Below are 27,091 nucleotides of genomic sequence, written 5' to 3' on the forward strand. Positions count from 1 at the left end.
GTTGGCCTCAAGCTTGCTATGCAGCTAAGGATGAGAGTGCTGGGAATGGGTTATGCAGATCTGGGGCTCTGTCCCTGAATTTCATGCACCTGCCTGCTGAGCTTCACCCCCAGCCATGGGATGAGGACTTTAAGGAAGTCATCTTTAAGGACAGTCTCAGAGGCGTGGGTGTGGAAGAAGTAGATAGGGTGGGCCATTGCCAATATGGCTATAGCTTCACACTACCTCCTGGCACAAGACTGCAAGCTCCTGGGACAGTCAGGCTGTAGTCCTGGCAGTAAAGCTCTGGGGCAGGGAATGAATGAAAGTTCTCCAGAAGAGCGTGGGAAAGACAGATGGGTGTGGTGGTGATCAGGGGCCAACAGGGGTGGAGCCTCTGAGAGAGGAGTGTTTGTGTAAACAGAAAGTATTTGCTTGACAAAGAAGTGGCCCTTTGGCCTGAGGGGGGTGGGTGGGCTGCTAGACACCTACCTTTAGGCCTTACCCAAATCTTTAGAATTAAGGCAGGCAGAATCCCTGCCAAGAGCACACTGGATTCTTTTAGAAATACCACTCAAAGCAAATTGGGAAGTCTTAAAGACAACCTGGCAAGTTGTGGCAGGAAGGAAGGAGGCTGGGGTTTGGGGTGGGGGGTGGGGATGGGGGGTGGGGACACTTCTTTAGCTCCATACTCCTGAGCCTCCCAGACGAACTGCTATTGCTCTAGGGAGCCTGAAGTTTGCAAACTTGAAAATAACTCAGTTTAAAGCTTTAGCCCAGATACACACTGGTAGGAAATGATTGCCATCATCTAGCTGTCATCTGTCGGCTTTTAAATTATCATCTCCCCAGGTGCATATAGGACTATCCTGAAGCGAGTGCTATTCCCCCACGTCTGGATATCTAAGGTTGCGCTCGCTCTCTTTCCCAGGAAGAACAGCCACAAGCCCAGAGTCATTTGCTCTGGTCCCCTGGGCCTGGAAGGCTTAACTGTGCCCTTCCAGGGAAGATGCCAAAGGCAAGTCCCCTGTCCTATACGGGTCTTCTGCCTGCCTCACTGGTTTGAGCATAGTGATAAAGGGGCCTGATGCAGAAGAGACCACCTCAAGATGTATCACCACTTAGATACACTGCTGGGTCTGGTGCAAGTAGGACCCTAGCTTTGGCATTCTTACAGTTAAAGGCTAGGATAAGCACTGGGAGGGCTAGGGGTGCTTGAAAACATAGGCAGCAGCCCCCCCCACGCACCCCAGGTTCCTAGTTGATGAGTAAGCCTCTCCTCTGAACTTCATGCTTTCCAGCTCATCTCTTAAGAACTTTCAAGGCTTGTTCCCTGTGGCAGTGCTTTGCAGCTGGGAATCCTACCTGTTTGAGCTCTTCAAGTGATCACGAGGGTCCTTTCTCAGATTCGTTAACGTAGCAGGAGCCCTCAGCACAGCAGCAGCCTCTCAGTTCCGGGACACAGAACTTGCATTATTGCTCAATTACTAATTTTTTTTCTTCTAATCTGTGCTTTTGCCTTTTGATTGACAGTGTATTTAACTTGCAGTTTCACCTCCCCACTTGGAGATGTCAAGTTCACCTGCTAGCAAGGGCTCCAGAGAAGCCCGAAATTTAGTTGCCCCTTTACAGATTAGGGAGGGCTAAGCCTAGTGACTTCTCTGGAATACGGGATGCGGGGAAGGGGGGGGAGGGAAGTGGGGGGGGATTCCAAGCCAGTTCCTTGCTGTGGCTTGGGTTTTGAAGTGGGCTGGCTGTTTTGGGCTTCCTGGGCTCCAGTTCCCATATGGAGTCTGCAGCAGACACTCCATAAATATTTGTTGAGTGAAGCACACAGATGATTAAATAAATGAAATTGGAGTGTTTTATTACTTGACTGCTATGGGCTGTTAGTCACCCCCCTCCCTGGTGTTGAGCAGACAGGGTGAGGCTAGAAGCGTGTAGAGAAGGGTACTTGGGGCTGTACCCCGGAAACGGGGGCCATGACTCATTTGCTAGACAATTCTTTTATTTTTCCTTACCAAAATGACTATGTATATTAATAACTTTCAAGTTATTTTTATCCATTGATAAACCCCAATTATTCTCAAAGCGTTAGCTTAAACATTAAATACGTTCCCTACAGATGAGTTTAAAATAGCTATCTGCTGTCTTGGACTGGGGAACTATGGAACAGGAAGGCAGTGCTTATGGCTCCCAGGAGACAACTGCACCCCCACCTCCAAGCAGGCATGTGGGGCTGCTCTGCTGGGAAGCCAGCTGGGAGGTAGGGCTCACGGGAGAGGGCCCAGTCACCAGGTGACTTGGGGCGGCATCGCTCTGGGGAGAGAGGTTCTCCAGCGTTAGTGTCCTCCCATCCGGCCCATTATTCATCTGCTTTGGTGAGGAATTGCTGGTTCTCAAGCACAGCGCTGGCCTCTGACCCAGCTGTCTTCCCAAAGCTGAATTTTTCAGAAGCTGAACGGGTCAATTACCCTTCCTTGTCCAGCCACCTGTTTACCTTTAAGAGGCCACTGTTTTCCTAATGAAGGGACTTTCTGTATTTGAAATGCAGAATGATTATGTATATCTGTTTGTTTTTAAAACAAGGTCTCACTCTGCTCTCCAGGCAGATCTTTGCCCAGCCTCAGCCTACCAAGGACTAAGATTACAGCTTGAACTATAGGGCAGGGCTGGTTGAATTTTAAAGAACTCCTAAGAGGCGTTCTGTGAAAAAGCAAGACGCACAGGGAGTGGGAAACCAAGCCCAAAGGGTGGATATTGTATAACTCTTTAATGTAAACAAATGTTCCCCCGCCACCCCCCACCCCAAAAAAGATTAGCAATCGTCAGGGCCTAAAAGTGCAGTTTTAAAAGGCTCCAATGTCCTGTTTTTTGACTGGCGTCGGGTACAAGAACTGACCCAGATGGTAACACTGTGTGGGACTTAGCAGCGTCCGCAAACGAAGATGCGCATAACCAGGGAAACCTGAGCAAGCTAGGCGATCCTATCTAAGTCCACGACCCAGTTGGAGACTATACTTGTTTCTTTGCGGTGTTTTGCAGAGTGGCAGCGCTCTAAGGAGCAAACTATGTACGTACTACAACGGCAGCGAGAAGACGGCCAGCCCGGGCGCTCGCCCTGGGGAGGGCAGGGATCCATGCAACCATGGTGGGTCCGCAGCGCCCGGTTGCTTGGCTCTCACAGGCTGAGGATCTTGTGTGGGCGTCGGGGGGCGGGCCCAGGAGGGACAGAGCGAGTCGGAAGTTACGTCAACGGGCGGGGCACGCACCTGAGCACCTGGGCGGTCGCGGTAGAGGCAGGCTGCGGCGATAAGCACGCGATGGAGGGCGAGGGCCAGGGCCAGGGCCGATGGGCTCTGGGGCTGCTGCGCACCTTCGACGCGGACGAGTTCATAGGCTGGGAGAAGGTGGGCTCGGGCGGTTTCGGACAGGTATACAAGGTGCGCCATGTGCACTGGAAGACATGGCTCGCGATCAAGTGCTCGCCCAGCCTGCACGTCGACGACAGGTCAGCGGCCGGGCGGGGCCGGGAGGGATGGGGGCTCCGCTCTGACGCGAGGCGTCGGGGAACAGTTTGCGACACTCGGGCCACCGGTGCCTCGCAGCTCCGGTGCTTGGCCGGGCGCCGTGGCCCTGAGCCCTTTGCGAGGTGCGTCGGGCTCGCCTGGAACCCACCAAGAGCTGCGGTCCGCGCCGGGCTTAGAGAAATTGTCGTGTGGGCCTCCGCGCTTTGTGAACAAGTTAGGTTCAGATCCACTTAGTAATTTTCGTCGGAGCACAAATTGGTGTAAGACCGTAATTATTTCGGTCGGGAGCACCGGTTGGGTTCGGGAGGCGTCCGCGGCGCACAGCGGCTCCCAGGGCTCCTGGTCCCGCTTGGGCCGGGATCTGGTCCGCCCACACCGCTTTTCTCCGCTTACCTTCGTTTTAGGGGACTTTGGGTGGAAGCCGAGCCTCCAGGGAACCTCTTGTTTTGACTCTGGGCAGGTGGCCCCGGGCATCCTGGGCTTTTCTTTGTCTTTCGTAGCGGATTGTTCCAGCAGTAGGAAAGAACTCCAGAGCAGTCCCCCGATAAACCATGGCGATTGTGGTTTGAGCGTAACTTTGGAGGCGCGAAGCGGAGCAGATTCTTCAAAAGCATTTCCTCCAGATTGCACTGTTTACGTTGGGTAGTGATAGTTTATGTATGAGCACATTTAAATGACTTGTTTTTCCAACCAAGCTGATACGGAGCTAGTGCTTGCATTTACCCATCGTCTTAAACTCCTTTGAGCTGTAGCTGCCTGCAGGACCAGCTTTAAGCCGCGGGGATTCTGAACTTTACTTGGGGTGCCTGGGTGGCCATACGGAGGATGGTTTGAGGATGAGGCCTCGCCCCTAGCCCCGAGACAGTGCCCGAGATCCACCGGGAGTTTTGTTGTTTGTTTGCTCTTTTGCTTCAAGCCAGTTTTTCTTACAAACGATGGTACAGTGGGGACTGGTGTCTAAAATCACTCCCAACTCACCGTTCTGTGTCAACCCTAACCCCACCCCGATCCTGGGAACGGGCTCTGTGGTTATTTTGGTGAAATCGGGACCATTTTGAATATCAGCCAACAGTTTCTCAAATGCAAAAGCAAAGCAAAACAAACAAACAAACAAACAAACCCATTTCTCCCGGGGTGTTTCTTATGCTCTTAGAGACTTAGTAGGATTTGTGTTTTTAGGCAGAGTGAACTCTGAGTTACTCACCATCAAAGACTTGACACAGATTTTGAATTTTGGAGGATAAACATGAACTATTCCAGGTGTACAGTCCTATGGTTCTTAGGTCTTTTTTGGGGGGGCCGGTGGCCAGGTCAAAGGCAGGGTTTTGTTGTTTTTTGTTTTTTGTTTTTCCCACTTGCAGAGAGCCTGTGTTGAAGTGTTTGTCCTTTAATTGCAAGGCCTTTCTTCCTTGCCTGAAGCAGGCAGGTAGTGGCATGTCAGCTGCCAGGTAGAGGTCAGCAGCACCCAGCAGGAAGTACTTGGCCACCAGGTTGGCCTGGCTGCCTTCGCACTTTTGTACGTTGGGTTTAATTCTTCCACCCAGGCCATGTTTAAGTGTTTAAACCCCTGGGGTGTTAGGAAGTCATGAAGTTCTCGGCTGGGAAACGCCTTAGGAATCCACTTGGTGCTGCTGTGCCTGAGGGGCTTGTGGCCCTGTAGGCTAGCCAGGTGAGGCTGACTTTCCCTGGGCTGTTGTCATGTACGTCCTGCCTTTGCAAGGTCCTAGGGGCTTTGTGTACACCCCCCGCAGCCAGAAGACATAGGGTCTCATTTGCAGGACCTTAACCTCAGAGATAGGAGGATTTAAACATGGACTTTTTTTGAGGGGGTTTGGGAGAGAAAAAACAAAAACAAAAACAGGTCCAGCAAGCAATCAGTTTTGGCAGCTGGGACAAAGATACAGGTGAGAAAAAGGGGAAGTCCTGCTTTCTGAGTTAGAGGTGAGGCAGGAGGGTCCTCGCAGTGGACCTCAAACTGCATGGAGAAGGGATGAGAGGGGAAGGACTTCATTCACACAGACAGACAGACAGACAGACAGAAAGAAGATGCCTACAGTATATTGGGCTTGGGATTTTGGCTAGTATCCCAAACCTGTGCCAGGAGGAGAGGAAAAGCTGTGGGAAGCACACAGGTTAGGCAGTGAGGACCTGCAAGCAGCTGCCCCAAGGCAGGGCCTTCCCAGCGGTCCCACATACCTCTCATCAACAGGGTAGTTATCACCTCCATCTTTTTAAACATGCCTTTAGGTGTATCATGTTTCTTGAAGTTAAAGCTTTCTGAGGTCTTTTCCTGTCCGGATGTTTGATAGGCCCCTTTGGATTAGTTCTGGAGGGAGGGACAACAACAGTTTGTCCTTTGCAATCTTGTAAATAAGCAGGGCATGCTTTAATCCCAACACTCTAGGAAGCAGAGGCAGGTGGATCTCAGTAAATTCAAGGCCAGGCTGATGAGCACTGTGTAGAGCTGTGGTTCTCAACCTTACTAACACTGTGACCCTTTAACATAGCTCCTCACGTTGTGGTGACCCCAACCGTAAAATTATTTCATTGCTATGTCATAACTATAATATTTACTACCGTCATGAATCATAGTGTAAATACCTGATATGCAGGGTATCGGATACGTGACCTCCAAAGCGGCTGAAACCCACCAGTCGAGAACCATTGATTTAGAGAGACCTTGTCTTTAAAAAAAAAAAAAAAAAAAATTAAAGGAAGCCAGCCATACTTTGCCAGGAGGAAACAGCCTTCCCTCTAGGGGCCTCAACAAAGCCCTCTGAACTTTACCTCTAAGGGAGGGGCCATTGTGGTACTTCCTCAGGGACACTGGAGGTGATGTCCGAAGCTGATCGTGAAGACAGGGTCCATCCACAGTGACCTCCAAGTCTACCTCTTCTGCATAGTTTGTAGCTGGGGTCATCTATGTCTACTTGCTATTTGGGGGTTACGTTAGCCATAGCTGTGAGCCAGTCCCATTTTCACTGGCCAGGGCAGCTAGGGATCTCCTGGCTTCCAGCAGCTGCCCAGGCTCCAGCCTTTAGCCATCCTTCCACACGTGATCCTCTTCCATTTCTGTTCAGGGAAGGTGGAGCCTTACTAGGTTCTGGGGCACTCACAAAGCCTCTTGTGAAACATTTGCCAAGGCGGGGACCCTTAGAGGACCTCAGCACAGTTCACAATCCACCTCCCCACTGATCTGATTCCTCTTCTTCGTGGGACCAGGTGTTTTGGGAGGGTCCTGTTGCTTGGCTTTGGGGAAGGGCTGCCTTCCTGGCTGGCTCTCACTTGGGAGATCACAGGTACAGGGGAGAAGGCCTGGCACTCTCAGAACAGAGTGACCCAGAGGCCCCATGCCTCTCCCTGATTCCAGCTAAGAGGAGCTCGGAAGAACAAAAGTCCCTGGCACAGGGGCCCAAGAGCTGCTAACGCAGAGTTGGGCCTCAGCTAGTTGGGACGAGCCTGAGCAAACCCCAGGTTTGTAACTACAGAGCTGACAATTGGACAAGCCTGATTCTTGTCAGTTTTAAAAATAGCAGTGTGGGAACCCCTCTGAGGCTCCTGGGAACTTAATTGGATTGGCTGTGCGGGAGCCCAGCTTAGAGGCTGAACTACTCTTCTCCCAGCCCTGCCTCAGCAATGCTTCCCAGGTTCCCTGGCAGCTGTTAATGAGTCCTCCCCTGCACTCCGCTCTTCCCTGCAGCCATCAGGCTCGGTCGTGGCTGGTCTTCCCTTCTCTCTCCCTGAGGCAGAGGTATGGCTCCCTTAGACCTTCCAGAAATGATAGGTACCAGCTACCTGGCATTTCTCTGTACTCCAATTCCCTCCATTGGTGGGAGACTACACTGTTCTCAGTGTAAATAGGTGTGTGTGTGTGTGTGTGTGTGTGTGTGTGTGTGTGTATGTGAATTATTGTAAAAGCTTTTGAAAAATATTTTAGGCTATAATCTTAGTAATCAGGAAACTGAGATATAGGAGGATTACCATGAGTTCAAGGTCAGTCTGGGCACAAACAAAATAAAACAAAACCCACAAAAAAACAACTTGGAGAGCCGCTGGGGCGATATCTTCATGGTTAAGTCCTTGCCTGGCACGCGGGAGGTGTTGGGTTTAATAGCCAGCTATACAGAAAAAAAGCGCCTTTAGAAACAGTAATCCTAACTTGGTCCTGTCAGAGCTCCAAAACAGGGGTGAGAGTGGGGCAGAGGTGTTCTAGTCTCTTCCTCCTCAGAGGCTGAGTAACTACCCTGTCCCAGGCGCAAAGGAGACGGGGCAATGTAACTTTAGCCTTCCCGCACTGGGCAGAAGCAAGGATTGGGTTGATGTCAGCATGTTCTGTATCCCAGAAACACTGCTCACTGTGAACAGAATGGTGACCTAGGAGCTTGCTCTGGCCTTGCCACCTGTGATCCCCGCCCCACCCAGCCACCCAGGCCAGGGACCAGCTTGGAAATCCCTCCAGGTTTTAAAACAATAGCCACAATTACAGATGTACAGTTCCTTCTGTGTTGTCAGCACTAATCAAAACAACACTGCTTATGAGAAAGGTGTATTTTAAATAATAATAACCAACCATGTAAAATGGTGAGTTTTATGTATTTCTGCCTCCCCTAAGCTGGGAGCTGGCCCGGTTTAGGTTATGGAGTGGCAGGTGCTCCTGATAACATACACCTAAAGGCTAGAGGTTCTGGTTGCCCCCAGGCTGTGTGTCCTCAGAGTGTCAGGATAATGTAGGTGTTTTAGTTTAGAGGATATTTGATATTAAATGCTTTGAAAAGTTTTTCTGGATGTCCCAGGACTCTGCCGTGGTGCTAGTCCCTTCTGCCCTGAGCTTTTCTGGTTATGTAATCATGGAGATGACTGATTTTTTTTGACCCAGGAAACAGTGGCTGATTTCCAATGAAATGCCCTGAAGCATGTGGCCCGGGTAAGGCGGTGATGTGATGTGCTCCTCCAGCCTGGCATGCAGAGAGAATAAGTGTGTAAATGTGCTGGGGGTCAGCAGCCCTATAGCCTTTGTGTGTGTGTGTGTTCTGGAAAGGGCCTGGGGCAAGAAGGGGGAACTTGTTAAATGGAGTGGTGGGAAGGGAAGAAAGAGCCTTTTTCTGCCAGTGGGGTTGCTGGGAGTTAATACTAAGAGCTACCAGAAGAACCCTGCTGTGTTTAAATAAAGAAGTCGAGATCGGTTAGTTGGCTGAGTAAGGCTGTGCAGTGAACAGGGAAAATGGCCCATGCTGTGGTGAGCCTGCAGGCATGGACATTGCCAGTTCCTTAGCCTGCAGATGGACAGGTGGGGTGATGGGTCCATCACCTGTGCAGGAAGGAGGCGAGGAAGGTCAAGCCGGCCACTGTGGAAGAAAACTAGAGCAGTTGGGAGCAGGGAGTGGCACTACAAATTACTATTTTTTTTTAAATTTACAATTTTTAAAAAGATTTATTTACTTACCATGTATACAGTGCTGTCTGCATGTAACACCTGCAAGCCAGAAGAGGGTACCAGATCTCATTATAGATGGCTGTGAGCCACTGTGTGGTTGCTGGGACCTTTGTAAAAAACAACCACTGCTCTTACGAGCCATCTCTCCAGTCTACTACTTTTATTCTTAACACAAAAAGAGCAAGCAGCTGCTGAGAGTGGGTTTCTGTTGCTATGTGTGGGGGACTAACCAGCCAGGTCCTCAGCTCCTGTCTTCCCCTGGGGAGAAAAGAACCGAACCCAAGAAATACTGTCTTCTCCTTCAAGTGCCAGCTTTATTTTGATAATGCTTGACCCCTGGGCATCTAGCTCTTCGCTGGCCTGTTTTTCCAAATACGTATAGAGTACAGGAACAGGGCTGGGCGTCTTTCAACCAGTTGTAATCTGTCGGTGACCTAGGCAGGGATGGATGGCCACTGGTGCTCAGAGGTCTGCCTCGTGTTGGGGCCAGACTTTTGGGGTCTTCCAAAGAAGAAGGGGCCAGTGAGGAAGGTCCTGGTATGAGGGTAGTTCATACACCTGTTCTAGGGGGTCTCACAGCTGGCCCTGCACTCCTGTGACTAGCCGCTTTGGGCAGTGTCTCCAGAAGGCCGGGACAGCTTGTTCTGAAGTCACTTTGTGGACTCGTTCCAGATGCTTCATTTCAAGCCAGGGCTCTGTTCTGCGGCCTGTCACACCAGCAGGAGGCTCACGTGAGGCCTAAGCTCTAGCTACGGGTGGTCTCGACACTAGTTGGCAGAGGGCTAAACTCTTCATCCCTTAGAACTTGTGGCAGATTTCTTTGCCAGAGTGTGATAACCAGGACGGCTTTTTTGGTTTTTTGTTTGTTTGTTTTTGTTTTCCTGTGGCTATTGGTGCTTAGGTTTGTCTTTCCTGCAAGGGGGCAGGGGAGCCTAGAAGCATCCTTCAGTTTCCGAGGGGAGACCAGGTTAGGAGTGGCTTGTTAGCACTGTTCTGGGTCCTCTGCAGGGTCCTGGTGATTTCCCAACAGCCACTTCAGACCCAGAAGAGCCCCAATGGGGGAAGAGGGGGGAGGGGGAGGACTAATGGAGACACAGTGCGTCTGAGGTTATGGTTAGCGCTCTGTGCCTTCTGGGGAGACACCAGGGCATCTCAGCCCTACCAGGCTTTTATGTGGACACTCAGGCTGCCCATTCCCAGCTCCAACAGGTCTCTCTCTCTCACTCTGGGAGTGGTTCTGGAAGTTTTCTTTAAGGAGTTCTTTATTACTAGAAAGCAGATTTTGTAGTCCTGGCATGGGAACCTTTTCCCAGCCTCCTGGGTGCTTTCTTGTTTGTATCTGGAGAGAGACACTGACCTGGCCCCTTTGTAGCTGAGGCACACCCTCTTGGGATGGGGCCTTTTACCCTGAGTGCACACTGAGACTTTTGACCCCTGTTGCTGGCACAGACCATTACACAGCAATTCTCATCTGTACAAATATCATGGAATTGACCTTTGGCTGTAGCTGGCCCATGCAGACCATGCTGCAGCTGTCTCTCTCACAGACTGTGCTTAAATGTGTGAGGAGACATCCCCAGCGGCTAGGAAGGAGAAGGCCGCGGACAGCAACACCACAGCTTCTCTAGGCATTAGGTGTGTAGACCTGCCACACGATCTAGCAGCTCTGCTTCTGGGCAGGAACCCAGAAAAACTTAACACAAGGCTCTATAGACATTTTGTCCCCCAAAGGTGCAGCGTTATTTTCAGGAGCCAACGGGCAGAATAGCATCTTAGTTAGCTCTCTCTGTTGCTGTGATGAAGCACTGACCAACTTGGGGAGAAAGGATTTATTTCATCTTATAGGTTATAGTCGGTCATAAGGGAAGTCAGGATAGGAACCTGGAGGCAGGAGCTGAAGTGGAGGCGATGGGGGAGCACTACTTCCTAGTTTGCTCCCCATGACTTTACTCAGCCTTTCTTATGCAACCCAAGACCATCTGCCACAGTGGCCTCGGCCCCTTCCATATCAATCATAAATTAAGAAAACACCCCCACAGATGTACCTGCAGGCCAGTAATGATGGGGACATTTTTCTCAATAGAAGTTGCCTTTTTTTTTTTTTTGACTCCAGATTATGTCAAGTTGACCCCAAAAAAAAAAAAAGCCTAATCAATACAATCAGTTTTGCCCATAGCCATGTGGATTGGGTTAGGAAGATGTAATATATATTCCTACGCCATTGCTTGGCCACACAAATGAAACTTGGATGTGTGCAGCCATATAAATGAGTTTTGAAAACACCTTAATAAGTAAAGGCAGACTCGTTTGGAGTACCTGAATTCAGATACAGGAAAATGTGGGGGTCTGGCCGGTGCCTAATGGGTACAGTCTGTTAGGGATGATGAAAATGTCCTGGATGTGGATGGTGGTGGTGGTGGCTGCATATACTTTGCCTCTGCGTTGCCCATGTGTGGGTAGCTGGGGAGACAACCTCTGTGCCATCAATGGAAAGTGTGGCCTGCTGCATGTGACCTTGGCCAATCTCTGCTATGGGCTCGTGCTGCACTGTTAAGTGTGAGATTATTTCCAGGAGTGATTGGGCCAGCGAAAGAGTTGGGCTTAAACAGAAGGTGAAAGAGAAAGCCCTTGGATAGTTAGCTAGACACAGGACATGCTGTCACCCGTGGGTATCCAGATGACTGCTAGGCTCTGTCCTCACAGTGACCCCAGGTGCAGAGGTGGGGTGTGAGCAGCACCGGACTGTATCCAGTGTTTAATTATGCGACAGTGAACTTTGCACATGTGTGCATTTATTACCGGTTTATCCTGGCTGGTGGCTGGCTCTGTGTCCGGTTAGGTGACAGCTGCGTGCCCTCACACCTGTGAACTTTTTCAGGGAACGCATGGAGCTTCTGGAGGAAGCGAAGAAGATGGAGATGGCCAAGTTCCGCTACATTCTGCCTGTGTATGGCATATGCCAGGAACCCGTTGGCTTGGTCATGGAGTACATGGAGACAGGCTCCCTGGAGAAGCTGCTGGCCTCAGAACCGTTGCCTTGGGATCTGCGCTTCCGCATCGTGCACGAGACATCTGTGGGCATGAACTTCCTGCATTGCATGTCCCCACCACTGCTGCACCTGGACCTGAAGCCAGCGAACATCCTGCTCGACGCCCATTACCATGTCAAGGTAGGAACAGTGTGTGCCTTGGGGAGTGAGCCAGCCAGGATGCTGGGTACCTTAGGGAGGGCTCTAGGTCTAGATGGGTCCAGGACTTGGGAATAGAGCCTGAGGAAGGAAGTGGTTGTCCTTGGAGCAGAGAACTTGGAGGCAGCCTTATTGTCTTTGTGGACAAGAAGTTGGGTTGTGGTCAGCTGAGACCTTGGGTGTTCTGATATGGAACCTGGTGTCCCCCCAGTGTTCTGGGACTATGGATAACTGTTGGGGGAGGGGGAGGTCTGCTGTGTTCTAGACACAGGCTGTGAAGAGGTCTGGTTCACCTGTTTGCCCTCTGCTGGGAAGCCGTGGGCAGCCACGTTGGTGTGAGGCCCACAAAATTTGCTTCTTTGTATCTTTGGAAGTTTATAAAATACAGTGCGAAGAGTGACACAGGGAACAGGCGCCGTGTGCCTGGTTGTGGGTATTGTCAGCGTGCACTGGGTTGTATGGTTTTAGAGATGTTTTTTTCCCCTGAGTACCTCTGCCTCAACACCAAGGGCAGCTAGCACCTGTCATGGACTTTTCGCATATGACATGCACATGGCCTTGGGGAAGCCCAGGCCATGATCCCATAGTATTGGTCTTAACCTCCCTTTCTCTGTGTGCAAGAAAGCAGATGGACCTGAGTGAGGGAGAGGGATTGAGGCCCCGGAGCAAACAGTGCTCACACAAGGAACAGTGTTCCTGTCCCATGTCACTGTGATATGTCTGATGGCGTAACATTGCAGACCCTCTCTGCTGGACTGACCTTTAGGAGACTCAGCGTGCCTCTCAGCAGGACTCGGTACACAGTGGCCTGTGTGACATGTGTGGAGAAGATGATGCTAGTGGCCCTCAGACTCAACCCCAGGCAGCAAAACTGTTAACCATTCTGTACGGTTGCTGCGAGTTGTGGCTTAGGTAGACGTTGCCCAGTCATGGCCTTTACGTCCTGGAAAGTGAGACAGGATAGCACACAACTTTGTGTGGCTTCCCAGCATCTTCTTATGGCCCAAGTTTCTTAGGTTTTGTTTCCTTGCGGCTAGCGGGGTTTGGCTTCTCTTCTTTCTGGGCAGAACATGACCTGTGGGCCCAGTGGATTGTAAGTTCGTTGCTCTCATATATGTAACCGATACCAGAAACAGAAAACAACAACAATAATAAGCCTGGGTCCAGGCCTCGCCACAGAGCAGAGAGGTATCATCACTAGGTGGCAATGGAGCAGTTGGCGTACTCTGCCTGCGGGTCTGGAGCAGGGGTTGAAATGATAGCCTCCAGAGATCTCGGTGACCCACCACCATCCGTACATGATGTGTTCAGGAAACTCTATTCATGACACAGCACCTTCACAGGAAGCTAGGGTCGGATGTGCACATAGCCCCTGCATACCTAGCGCTGGCCCTCCCAGGAGCAGGGCCTGCTTCTATATGCAAGGGCAGCGGGGAGTAGGCTTGAGGTAGAAGAAAGCCCAGAAAGGTAACACACAACTCTGGGCCTTTGAGAAGCTGTAAGGGAGGCAGCAGACAGTGTTGGGCATAGCAGAGAGGGAAGTGTGTGACCCCTGTGCCTTTAAGAACTGCTGAATGGGGGCTGCATCACATGGGTCTTAATCAGGGATGCCATGAGTATACACCTAGCATTACCTTGGGGACCTTGGGTCTGGTGTAGCCCCAGGAGTCACTGCCCATGTTCTCCGCAGAGTCTCTCAGGTGCCCTAGATGCAGCCAGGGTTTGTCATCTCATTCCCCTGTATGCTGCCCACCTCTCCTGACAGGTGTGTGTGTGTTTGGGAGAGTGTGCTGGGCGGGGGTAGGGGTAGGGGGCACACTACTATCCTCTTCCGAGTCTTATTCTTGGGGGCTCAGCCAGGAGCTGGAACAAGGACATGCACGACTCCCCCAGCTCTGTCACTTTGCTGGGAAGTGAAGTAAGGAGATGCTTGGGCTTGTTATCTGGACCAGCGAGGGTTAGGGTTCACACAGCGCCCCTCTCGGGGACACAGCGACGCCTTGGTACCTAGTTTGTCATCAGTAAGTTGTCTTTGGTAGGTCTGGGTGTTTTCTCGACCCTAGGTACACAACAGGCACTTAACGCCTGTTCACTGGGAAGTGAGCGCTGCCCTTGACAAACTCTGGGTGGGCATCCCCTTAAAGACTGTCTCCTCAACCCCTGTCGCCGGGGCGTGGTGGCGCACGCCTTTAATCCCAGCACTCGGGAGGCAGAGGCAGGCGGATCGCTGTGAGTTCGAGGCCAGCCTGGTCTACAAAGCGAGTCCAGGACAGCCAAGGCTACATAGAGAAACCCGGTCTCGAAAAACCAAAAAAAGAAAAAAAGACTGTCTCCTCAGCCTGATTTGACTATTGGCAGCTTTCACAGGGTCAGCTGGATGGGCTGGGAGCTGTGGAGCCCTGAGAAGGTGTCCTTTTAGCCACCCCCTCACCTGAACCACCCTGAAAGGCCCTGTGAATGCTGCTTCTGTGTGGTGCCTGGATGCTATTATCAGAAAAGTTAGTCTGCTGAAAAACAAAACAAAACAAAACCCAGAAGTGTGCTTATACAGCACAATTCCTTTGTTTTGTAAAAACAGCCTCCCAAGAGGAGCCTGTGGTGCTGAGGGATCTGTTCCTCCCATGCAGAGTTCCCTCCGGTTTCTGGGCCATTTGCAGGTCAGACGTTGGGATCCTGAGGTAGGGCCAGGAGCTGCTCTTCTGCTAGGCTCACTTCCCTGTGACCATCCTGGCACCGCTGCCTTGAGCACAGTTTGAGAACCTCTGATGCTTCACAGCAGCCTGGGATTGTCGAAGGCATTAAATTATTTCCCTGTGTCACTCTCCATTAAATACACTAAATGGCTGAGTTAGAGCCAGACCCAGATCTTTCCAGACTACTACTGTTCACCCTGTCCTGAAAGAGGGCTAGGCTACTTCCTGTTGGGTCTGGAGACACTTTTCTCTTTGAGGCAGCAAGAGGGCTTTGGTAGCTTGGTCCAGCTATTCTAAAGCAGAAGGGCTATGTCCTTAGAGCTTCTCATAAACCCTGAGTTCTTTGGGGATACCGAGTCAGGTGCCAGTGGGAGAGCATTTGAGTCAATGAGGCATCAGGTGTCCACTGTTGAGCGCTGAGGGAGAAGGCTACTCTGTCCTGGGCAGGGGGCTGAGAGAGAAAGGCCCCTTCGCCCCCTGCTTTCCTCGTCCTGGTGTGCCTGCCATGCCAGGGTGCATTTTGCAGTGTATATGCGAAGGGACAGTGACAGAGAAGATGACAGTGACAGGAATGGCCCAGTACTCAAGTTCCCTACATTTGTCCGCCTTTCTGAATGCAAAACATTTTAGGCTGCTGATCATTGTTGGCCTGAAACTCTTCTCCCTGAACTTCCTTAAGAGGTGCAGTGAATGAGCACTGTTTCCCCGCTCCAAGCAGCATGAAGGATCTGCAGGACGTGGTGATTGGTAGCTTTGCCATGGCCACTGGCAGCTTTTCCAGAGTTGTGGTTTCTATAGGCTTTTGGAACCAGCAGAACTAAGGGGCCCTAGGGGCCTGCTGAGCCCAAGCACCACCTTTGAGGGCTAGCGGAGACGGAGGGCCAGGCCAGCCCTTAAGGGCATGTTCCTGTCAGCTCCCACAGTTCCCGGCGTCTTTAGTTACCCTCAGTCTTTCTGCCGGTTCAGCATTGATGACACCAGGCCATAGTCTTCCTTCATGGGTATGGCTAGTCTGGAAACAAGAATCTTGACTCAGCCCATTTCCTGTTGCTGCCAGGGTGTGTTTGAAGATGAGCCTAGGAGTGAATTAAAAGGCTTAAAACCACATCAGCCTTAAAGGAGACTAGAAAATGGTCACCTCTCTGTGAGCTGGAAGGCTGTTTGGTGCCAAATTGGGGCCTAAACACACACAGTGCTTCAAAGGGAGGGTCTGGTTTGCATCAGGGTGTGGTGGCACGGGCCAAAAAGGGAGACTCCTATAGATGTGTGCAGGTCTGAGCTGCAAGGACACCTTCACCAACGGGGGGACCTGCCTCCCCTGTGGACCCTGAAAGTAGAGATGGGGTTCCTCACAGTGACTTCATTACCAAGGGAGGAGACATCTTGTGTGGAGTAGACCAGGCAGCCCGGAAGGTGATGAGGCATGTGTTTTGCTCACTCTAAAGCCCTCTGAAGGCGTGTTGCGCTTTAAAGGACCTGCTGGCACTTGTAACTGCCCCAGCTGGAAGGTTGCATAACCGGACTGACGGTGGATGATAGATGCCCCAGCCTGTCACGTGGCTGCTTTTCCCTGAAAGCTGAAGGCTGTTTTCCCCTTTGTCCTGAGTGTGACGATCAGCTACCAGGGTACATTGGAAGCCCTACAGAAGAGGCCTGGCTGTCCTCTCAGTCCCGTCTCTAAGTGAATCCCGTTGTTTTAAGCGTGGTGTCTTTCTTCCCTGCCCCTCAAGTTTATGTTGATGATGCATCTAGGCTTGGCTCTTCTGTATCCCCGTGCTTCCTGCTTGCCCGGGGGCAGGGTGGCCTGGAACTCTGCCCTTCTGTTTGGAGTGAGTCCCTGTAACGTGTGTTGGGGAACCACCATCTGATACGGCAGAGGGAGATAATGCCACAGCCTCTTCTGTCTCCCTTTAAGGCTGACATGCCTCCTTTGGATTGCTTTTACAGATTTCTGACTTTGGGCTGGCCAAGTGCAATGGTATGTCCCATTCTCATGACCTCAGCATGGATGGCCTGTTTGGCACAATCGCCTACCTCCCTCCAGAGCGCATTCGTGAGAAGAGCCGGTTATTTGACACCAAACATGATGTATACAGGTGTGTGATGTGCCACCGGGCCCTATGTGCCAGGCTGGGAGCTCTAAGCTTTTAATGATGCTTCCTGTCCTGTGAACAGCAGTTTCCAGAAAGGCTTTGGGGTACCATTTAGCCACAGAGTTCAATCTACATATGAGTGGTGTGTGCCTGTTGGACTTGGGGATGTTAGCTGGTGGATACCTGCTCCCCAGGCAGATCAAAGACTTCCTGGCTGACAAAGAGACTCTTCCTGCCTGTTGCTATGCAGAAGCAGTTAGGAAAAAAACAGTTATCAGCCCAGTGTTGGATATGGTGCAGCATTTTCATTGTCTGTCTGTCAGAAGAACCTGTTGCTTTGAATAGCTCACAAGTCGAACAAATCACACTTTGAGGTCACTTAACCTCTGAGGTAGGGACACTGGTTCACAGTGTATAAACTGACAACTTGATTGCTTCGTGGTATGGTTAAGGGAAATATTTTTATTGTATGAGAGAGAGAGAGAGAGAGAGAGAGAGAGAGAGAGAGAGAGAGAGGGAGCGCGAGCAGCCAGAAGCATCTAGAAGTTTCCAGAATAAAGAAAGTAGGCTGAGCATGGCCAGAAGAGAAGCAGGAGCAGAGCAGAGGTAGAGTGGGAGGGAGAGAGATCAAGAAAGGAAGACAGAGATGATGGGTCACAGCAAGGTTATGAGGAGAACGAGTGGCAGAGGGCAAAGAAGCCCATGAGCTGAAGAAGTTTAGTAGGGGAGAAGAGCTGAGAAGAGCCAGGATGCCAGTATGGACTTTATGCCAATAGGCACCACCGGATAGCCACTTGTCCCTTCTGCCAGTGGTGTGGGAAATGGCTTCACAGGTTCCTGAGGAATGCTGGCTTTTGTATAACCATCAGAATTTGGGGAAATGGAGTTTCCTTTGGACCTGACATTAAGGACTCAGTAACTAAGAACTACCTCCTTTTCCTCCTCATGTTGTAAGGGTCCTATTTCAATGACCTTTGAGGGAAGACAGCACCGGAGCAGCCAGCTGGCTTTTGTCACCAGGCCCAGCTGACTGGTTTGACAGAAGCCAGTGTGCCAGTGTTGAGCTTCTGAGCTGTGAGTCCCCTGGGCATGGTCCTCTGGGGACTAGTCAGGGCTTGTAGAGTTTGGGGACAGTACCTTTTTTTTTTTTTTTTTAAAGATTGGGCTATTTTCACTGTACCTAGAATAATTTATTTAAACATATGTCCCCCCAGTAGCTAAGAGGGTTTGAGGCTCAGCTTATTGCTGCTTAGTGCTTTCTATACATTTTCTTCAGCCACTCTCTGATGACGCCTCCCAGGACCTCTTAGAGGAGCATTTTAGTCAGAACTTGGCCTTGGGTTTAAAAGATTGAAGCCACAGAGAAAATTGGGTGGCAGAAATACCCATAGATGTCTGAGTGCTTGGTCTGTGCCCCATGTGAGATGGCGGCTCAGAGCTTAGGAACTCTATGAAACTCGAGGCTGCAGCACCATTTGACACCTAGTTTCTCTTTCAGCTTCGCCATTGTGATCTGGGGCATCCTCACACAGAAGAAGCCATTTGCAGGTAGGTGGGCCCTGCAAGTCCTCGAACCCTCTCAGCCCTTTCTTTCTTAGTGACTTTGGTTTGGGCTGGGCTGGGCTGAGCTGTCTCCTCCCTCCTCTCCTCCCCACCCCAAAGCTTCCAGGCTGCACGGCCATCCTCAGGGCAGATACCTTAAACCCACCCTGCAAGGACATAGGAGGCCCAAGGCCAGGTGGCTGACAAAACACTCCTGCTGTGTTGCCTACATACAGGACAGATTAGTTGTGGGACCATCAGACTTCAGCTTTGTGTTGGTAAAACTACATAACAAGATACCCTTCCTTCACCTCCTTTCTTCCCTCCCTTTCAATAACAAATGGTATAAAACATTCCTGACAGAATCCACTGTGTTAATCATTCTAAACACACCGAATAGCGGTAAAAACATTCATATGGTTGGCCCCTCTCCAGAACTTCCACCACATCAACTCAAGTTTTATAAAACTCGAGTCACTTTTAGCTGCATTGGGAAGAGAAGCCTTCTTTCCTTTATAGCACTTCTAGATATTTACACCGTGGAGGTCATGCCCAGGACACAATGAGGCCCTGGGTTCAATCTCCAGTACCAAACAGACAGATACCATCTAAGTCAGAGCCCTCAAGTTGAGGGCCCATTGCTGGCCCAGTTACACACTCTAGCCAGCCATGGAAAAGGGGGAAGGGTTGAGAGATAAGATCCTCCAAGCACAGCAGGATTTAGGGTATGCTGGGTACTGATTAAACACACAGCAGAGTAGTTCTGTTATGTTCCTATCCTCCATTGTTTGTTGTTTTAAAAAGTATATTTATTTTATGTATATGTGTATACATATGTATGTATATACACACATATACATACATACACATAAATACATACATATATATATACATATACACACATATATATAGACATACATACATACACATATATGTGCCTGAGTGATGCGTGTGTACCACATGTATTAGGAGTCTATGGAGGTCAGAAGAGGACCTTGAATCTCCTGGAGCTAGAGTCACAGGTAGTTGTGAGGCTGGGTGGGTGCTGGACACTGAACCAGGGTCATCTGCAAGAGCAGCCAATGTTCTTAACCCTTAACCGTTGAGCAATCTATCCAGTCATCCCCTCCCCCACTGCTCTTTCTTCCAATTGTGTTTCCCCAATGGAGGTCCACATTCTGAATTCTTTCCAGTGTGATACCCTGCATGTTGGACATGAAACGGTCTAATAGAGAGACTCTTGAGTCAGGTGTATGGTGTATTAAGGACCTAGGCCCTCTGGTTTTGTTGCCTCCCAGATAGGGGAATCAAGGTGCAGGACTTTCCAGGTGTCATATAGGCCCCATCAGGTGGGCTTTCAGCCACAAAAAAGGAAAAAAAATCTGCTAGGTGGTCTCCTGACTCTCACTGCATTTGGAAAGCTTACTGGGTTTGGAAGGCGGGCTTATGGAAGTAACCTGCAGCTACTGAAGAGATAGGCATTGCACAAGACTTAACAGGAAAGTGAACAGAGTGTCAGTATGTAGGCAACCACTTGGCAGCCAGTGGTAACTTTGGGCCAATTTTCCAAACCTGCCAAGAGGTGCCTGCCTCCGCTCCACAGGGCACTCTTGGAACGCAGGGGTGGGGAAATGCCTGTGGGAACAGTGGCTAATGGGCCACTTGGTTTAAGATGATCAGAAGGCAACCCACTGAGAGTTACCTTGTGCGATTCCTTATCAGGGCTGGTAATAATAAATAATGGCAGACTCTGTGCCCATGGCAAGTAGTTCTTAAAACTGAGAAAAACAGAGAGTGTGTTATGTCCTATGAGGGTATAGATTAAAGACAGCTACAGGGTTGGAAAAGGAAACAGTAGTATCCCAAATGATGTGTATGTCACGTCATGTTCCCAACACTTGTCCATCCATCTGAGCGGGGAGCCATCTCCTGTCCCCCAAAGTCTTGACATATGCCTCTCCTTTGCAGATGAGAAGAACATCCTACACATCATGGTGAAAGTGGTGAAGGGCCACCGCCCAGAGCTGCCACCCATCTGCAGACCCCGGCCACGTGCCTGTGCTAACCTGATAGGGCTCATGCAAAGGTGCTGGCACACAGACCCACAGGAGCGACCCACCTTCCAAGGTGAGTGCCCTTCCCCTTTTCCCTGTCTCATCCCTGCAGCGAGATGGCTCTTCTAGTAACACAGGACAGGGCTGAGGGCCAGGCTCAGGGTGGGAACAGTGTGCAGAGATGGGGGATGACACAAACCCACCACTCACAGGTTGGCCCATCCACAGCACTGAGGGCTGGGATGGTTATATATAGAACTGGGTGGTCAGAGCCAAGGTCTACCTCTGCCCCTAGCAGGCTGCAATTTGCTTCCTGGGAGCTTGGAATCCTGGATTTCAAGTTCAGGTACAATGGTGTGTCTTGAGACAGCTGGGGAGGCTAGTGGCCTGCATTCACTTCTCATAGGGAGTTGTCATCATGGATATATAGGCCTTTGGGGTAAGAAAGTGAAGCTGATAGAGCTGCCTTTCACATCTGGGGTGCGGGGGCAGGGAGACGTGAGTAGACTGGGGCTCGCCTGCTCTCCCTTGTAATTTTAACCCTTTGGTTCTGGCAGGTTACTGAGGAAGACCTGTTTTGATCCTGCAGTTAGTTGCCCAGACACTTAGGGTGGTGGGTGGGTTGCCCTCTGGTGATGTCTGGGGTCTTTGCTACAAACCAGCAGTGGTACTGGGCATGTTTTCTGCTGGTCAAGACTAGGGTGTCACTGCCTCTGTCCCAATAGAATTGTGTAGTAAGTCATAGCTAAGCGACAGCCCTCTTTGTTTTCTCCCTCAAAGAAATCACCTCTGAAACCGAAGACCTTTGTGAAAAGCCTGATGAGGAGGTGAAAGACCTGGCTCACGAGCCAGGGGAGAAAAGTTCTCCAGAGCCCAAGAGTGAGGTAAGCATCCCTGACAGGCGTTGTCAGGCTTCCAGTTTGTGGTGGGATTTTCCAGTCCAACCTCTTCTCTGAAAATTCCTCCCCGTTTCTCTTTGAGCCTGTCCCACACCTCCTTCCAGAAGTGTAGGTCCCACGGGGTCCCCCACCTGCCCGCACCCTGGAGACTGATGGGTGTAGGTAGAACCATGGGAAGGCAGGGCCACCCCGGTAGTAGGTTAGGGTCAGGGATCTGACTGAGCACAGTCTGCCTGCTCATAGACGGTTTGTGTTACCAGTCCCACGTGATTACTGAGCCGTGAGCTTCAAAGGTCAGTGCTAGCTGACCGCCTCCAGGGTAATGACCGAAGCGGGGAGCTGGCTGTGAGGGTTGGGAGTGGTGGTGCGGTGGTTAGTGTTTTACCTGGCGTTGGACAGCTTCTCCCAGGGAAAACAGCTATGGGACAGCTGGTGAGAATTGAAGGCAAAGGTCACCTGACAGCAATAAAGGGGCAGAGCCTACCTCTAATGAGGTAACAACAACAAAAACCTACCTCTGACGTGCTGGTGGCCAGCAAGTAGACATGACTTAGTGTGCAGGTGACTGGCACAGTAAAGCTAGTGGTTCCCAAAGGGGGGAGGGCACAGAAAGAGTTGTGAGCAATCCTCAGACCTAGTTGCTAGAAATCTGCTCTTCTTGGAGCAGCCAGATCTGTAAAGCACCCCCCCATCCCCCTCTTCACACAGCCCCGAGCCCGACTGACACCCCTGAGAAAGCCTGAAGCTTTGTCAGAGCAGGGGAGGCCCCCAGCCTGACTCAACTCTCCTTTCTCTTTTTTTGCTTTTTGAGACAGGGTCTCTCTGTGTAGCCTTGGCTGTCCTGGACTCGCTTTGTAGACCAGGCTGGCCTCGAGCTCACAGAGATCCCGCCTGCCTCTGCCTCTCAAGTGCTGGGAATTACAGGTGTGCGCCACTGAGCCCGGTTCTATTTTTCCTTTCTTGTTGGGCTGTTTGTTGTGCATGGACTGGGTCTGGCCTTGCTTGTTCTGTGCTCTCGAAGCTAACCCGTGGACTGTCCTTGGTCTAGACAGTGTCCCTGAGTCGTGGTGGCATCATGTGGACTTTTCCATTTTTGTGAATGGAAGCTAGGGAAGCCTGTGTGGTTTCTTTGCAGCCCTGAGTCTCAGGGCTTCTTGATGTTGTTTGTCCGTGGTAGTGCACAGCCACGGGACCTCCACCTCCGCCTCCGCCTCGTGGCCAACAGTTTCTGTCGTCGTGTCCGTGTCCCGTCCCCCCCCTTCCCCCCCCCCCCCCCCCCCCCCCCCCGTGTCTGGCATGGTGAGCAGAGTCCTGACCACCGCCCCCTCTGTCTTTGCAGGCCAGGCCCGAGTCCTCCCGCCTCAAGCGCGCGTCTGCTCCTCCCTTTGATAATGACTGCAGTCTTTCTGAGTTGCTGTCGCAGTTGGACTCTGGGATCTCTCAGTCTCTCGAAGGGCCCGAGGAGCTAAGCCGGAGTTCCTCCGAGTGCAAGCTCCCCTCCAGCAGTGGCAAGAGGCTCTCTGGGGTGTCGTCAGTGGACTCAGCCTTCTCCTCCAGAGGATCGCTGTCACTGTCATTTGAGCGGGAACCTTCGACAGGCGGTGAGTGGCTGGGAGTGCTGGCGAGCCTGCACGGGGCCTCTCCCCTGAGCTAAGAGTCTGAGCAGCTACTGTGCCGGGTCTCTTGCCCTGATAATTCTTGTCTTTCCGTTCTCTCTAGTGAGATTTTGGTGTCGCCAGCTTAGTTGGTGCTCAGAGCACAGATCTAGAAACCCCACATCAGTTGTGTGGTGTTGTTCGGTGTCACCTCCTGGCTGAGCCAGCTGATGGGCAGAGGTTGACCTCAAGTCTGCAACCTGGAAAGCCCAAGTCGCATCCACTGAAACTACTGACACCTGAGAACTTTACTTTTGCCAGCTTAGTGTCCCGGATGTTTCCAGATAATATTTGTCCCAAACTTTCATGTTTTATGGGCACCCTTACTTAATACAGGCTTGTATCAGTCTGGGCTGGGTGTCCTGTGAGGTGCTGACACCTGGAGTGCTATGGCTTCTCTGTAAAGCACAGAGATTTCAGTACGGGCTGTAGCATGAGACAGGCCAAGTGCAGATGGCTGTGCAAAGACTTAAGATTTTACCAACCCGCAGGGATTATTTTTCCAGTAGAATATTAGATAAAAGAGCATTGAAAGTTAAGGAAATAAATGCCTTGCAAAGATAGGTAGGGGATTGAGTTTGACTGGAGCCAAGCAGTGGACAACAGAGTCAGAAAAGAACAGTCAGGGTTAAGTTCACAGCAGCCACTGTCACCTGGGGAAATGTGTTCTTGAGACTTAACCCTCTCTGGTGATGCCTTGTCCTAATGCATGCGAGATGACTTGCCAGCCTATGAGAATGTAGTATTTAAGCCAGGCATGGTGGTGCACATCTTTAATCCCAGCATTTGGGAGGCAGAGACAGGAGGATCTCTGTGAGTTTGAGGTCAGCCTAGTATACAAAGCAAGTTCCAGGACAGCCAGGACTACAGAGACCCTGTCTCAAAACAACAGGAAAAAAATTGCAATGTTTAAGCATTAGGTATAATCTTAGTACCACCCACACCTTCAGTGCCCTGCAGAAACAGCCTAGAGATGTTCCGCCTGCAGAGGTAGAATCTGTTTCTCAGCAATGCAGTGGACTTTCAGGTTTGATAGAAAGTTCCATTTTGAATACAGAGCAGTGTGTCCTGAGAAATCCAGTTTTGATTTCCTGTGATTTCCTGACAACAGGAGGTACAGCTTTAAGTCTGTGCCCGTCAGCGTTCCAGAAGCCAGCTCACAGGCCAGTACTGGCCCCAGGAATAGTGTGTGTCTTGGGGAGGGGGACCTGTCTAAGCTAAGCCTTTAGGCAGGTTGTGTTCCTGTCTGGCTTTCCTTTTCCACCTTTTAAATGAGTGTCAGTGATCTTGCTGTTGCTGTGGGAGGGGCTTGTGGTTGCTTGCCTTTCCCAGCCCTGGAAAAGCAAGAGTGGCTTTATTCAGCAAATCAACAGAGGAACACTTTGGAGACATCAGCTACACTACCCTGGGTGCCTAAAGACCTGAAAGTAAAAGGATGCACCCTGAATGTTCTTGTTCAGAGTCCTTGGAGGTGTGGTCCACCTGACCTCAGAGCCCACAGTCTGAAGGAATGGTCCCACACTCTGACATGACATCTGACATTGTCCCCCTTCTCCCCTGCAGATCTGGGCCCCACAGACATCCAGAAGAAGAAGCTAGTGGATGCCATCATGTCAGGGGACACCAGCAAGCTGATGAAGATCCTGCAGCCCCAGGATGTGGACTTGGTCCTGGACAGCAGTGCCAGCCTGCTGCACTTGGCAGTGGAGGCCGGACAGGAGGAGTGCGTCAAATGGTTGCTGCTTAACAATGCCAACCCCAACCTGACCAACAAGAAGGGCTCCACACCTCTTCATATGGCTGTGGAGCGGAGAGGGCGGGGGATCGTGGAGCTGCTGCTGGCCCGGAAGATCAGCGTCAACGCCAAGGACGAAGACCAGTGGACTGCCCTGCACTTTGCGGCCCAGAATGGAGACGAGGCCAGCACCAGGATGCTGCTGGAAAAGAATGCCTCCGTCAACGAGGTGGATTTCGAGGGCCGAACACCCATGCATGTAGCCTGCCAGCACGGACAGGAGAACATTGTGCGCACGCTGCTTCGCCGTGGAGTGGATGTGGGCCTGCAGGGGAAGGATGCCTGGCTGCCCCTGCACTATGCCGCCTGGCAGGGCCACCTGCCCATCGTCAAGCTGCTAGCCAAGCAGCCTGGGGTGAGTGTGAACGCCCAGACGCTAGACGGGAGGACACCCCTGCACCTGGCTGCTCAGAGGGGCCACTACCGTGTGGCCCGCATCCTCATTGACTTGTGCTCTGACATTAACATCTGCAGCCTGCAGGCGCAGACGCCCCTGCATGTCGCTGCCGAGACTGGACACACTAGCACTGCCAGGCTGCTCTTGCACCGTGGTGCCGGCAAGGAGGCTTTGACCTCGGAGGGCTGTACCGCCTTGCACCTGGCAGCCCGGAATGGACACCTGGCCACCGTCAAGCTGCTCATAGAGGAGAAGGCTGACGTACTGGCTCGGGGGCCACTGAGTCAGACAGCCCTGCACCTGGCTGCTGCCCATGGGCACTCAGAGGTGGTAGAGGAGCTGGTCAGTGCTGACCTCATTGACTTATCTGATGAGCAGGGCCTGAGTGCACTGCACTTGGCTGCTCAGGGCAGGCATTCAAAGACTGTGGAGACGCTGCTCAAACATGGGGCACACATCAACTTGCAGAGTCTCAAGTTCCAGGGAGGCCTGAGCCCTGCCGCCACACTCCTCCGGCGCAGCAAGACCTAGCTTGCCTCCACAGAACCAGGGCTCCCTGTAGGCTTCTGGTCCATCCTTGTTTCCTCATGGGAACACAATGGTCCTGGGACACCCTGTTGGTGGCCTGCCCATAACACTGACCAAGCAGAGAGGCTAATGGACAAGGCAAAAATAGCTGTGTCAGGGCAGAGGCTGCCACCAGCTACTGACCTGTGGCCAGCCAAGGTGTCTGATGTCAGACGGGTCGGTGTCATTTCATTGTGGTCTTGATTGGCTGCTGATACAGACCTTTCATACAAAGGCCATACAAGAGTGTCCCCTTGTCCCAGAGCAAGCCACCACCTCTATTTGCTTGGAGCATGGCATCTTTGGTAGAGGCATGGGAGGGACAGCGTCCTTCATCTTCTCACTGCGATGGTCAGAGTATCTGTCTCTGGAGGCATAGTGGTTTCTTATATATGAGTGGCATGCTAGCTTTGCTTGAGATCGGTGAGGATATGACCAGCACTGGAAAGAGAATGATTGTAAAACCACAGGACTGACCTTAACATTGAACAGCCGTACCAGCATGGAACTACTGTTTTGTTTCTTTGGGGTATTGGGTTTTTTTGTTTTTTGGTCATGTCTAGGTCACCATGCCTCTTCACCCACTTCAGTTGGGGGACTGTCAGTTGCTGAGTTCTCACCTAAAATGTTAGAGCCACGTATATAAAGTTCTTTAAATGGGTTCATACTAAAAGTTGTTTAGCCAAACAATCACTCAGGCTCTTTCGGTGACATGATGCTTTGTGCCAAGGGCTTTGCTGACTTACCCTGTGGCAACTCCTGCTGTGTTCCAGCCACAGCAGTTGAATGCCGCTCATGGTGCCCAGTGGAGATGGTTTGTACTCGGAGGTGTCAAAGGCCTGATAGCCTCATTGTTACACCTTCCCCGTCCGTATGCTGTCACTGTAGAAGTGAATTGCACAAGTGACCTGCTGTGTGCAAACACATGCTGTAGCATGGTGTGACATAGAGGGACACTAAGGTAATGTGTACTTTGACATAAACTGTGGACAAGATACGTTTCTGTGACAGGAAGTAGTAGAGCTGGCCATGTTTTAATATGCCTCAGTTTGCCTTCGCTGTCTCCCACTTCAGTTGTGTAAAACACAAGAGACCACGAGAGATCTGTACGATGTCAATAAAGGACTCACCTACTTTTGGAATTCGCAAGACTTATTTCTTATCTGTAGTCTCAGATCATCTGGTCCTTGAAACCAGATGATCTGAGACAGTAACTGGGATTTGGAGATGTTACGTATGAAGCAGCCCAGGAGATTCAGGAAGCA

The 27,091-nt window shown here is 51.2% G+C and overlaps 1 protein-coding gene across 1 annotated transcript; it reads left to right on the plus strand.

Moving 5' to 3' along the window:
- Positions 1 to 3,035: 3,035 nt before the first annotated feature.
- On the plus strand, positions 3,036 to 26,968 carry RIPK4 (receptor interacting serine/threonine kinase 4). Its single transcript, XM_084801226.1, has 8 exons — positions 3,036 to 3,490; positions 11,822 to 12,113; positions 16,772 to 16,920; positions 18,416 to 18,465; positions 20,428 to 20,586; positions 21,294 to 21,397; positions 22,752 to 23,013; positions 24,631 to 26,968. Exons 1-8 carry the CDS (start codon positions 3,051 to 3,053, stop codon positions 25,788 to 25,790), a joined length of 2,616 nt encoding a protein of 871 aa, XP_084657352.1. The 5' UTR covers positions 3,036 to 3,050; the 3' UTR covers positions 25,791 to 26,968.
- The last annotated feature ends 123 nt before the right edge of the window (positions 26,969 to 27,091 follow it).

This window comes from Acomys minous (assembly GCF_964271855.1).
Source record: "Acomys minous genome assembly, chromosome: 11".
Lineage (NCBI taxonomy): Eukaryota > Metazoa > Chordata > Mammalia > Rodentia > Muridae > Acomys > Acomys minous.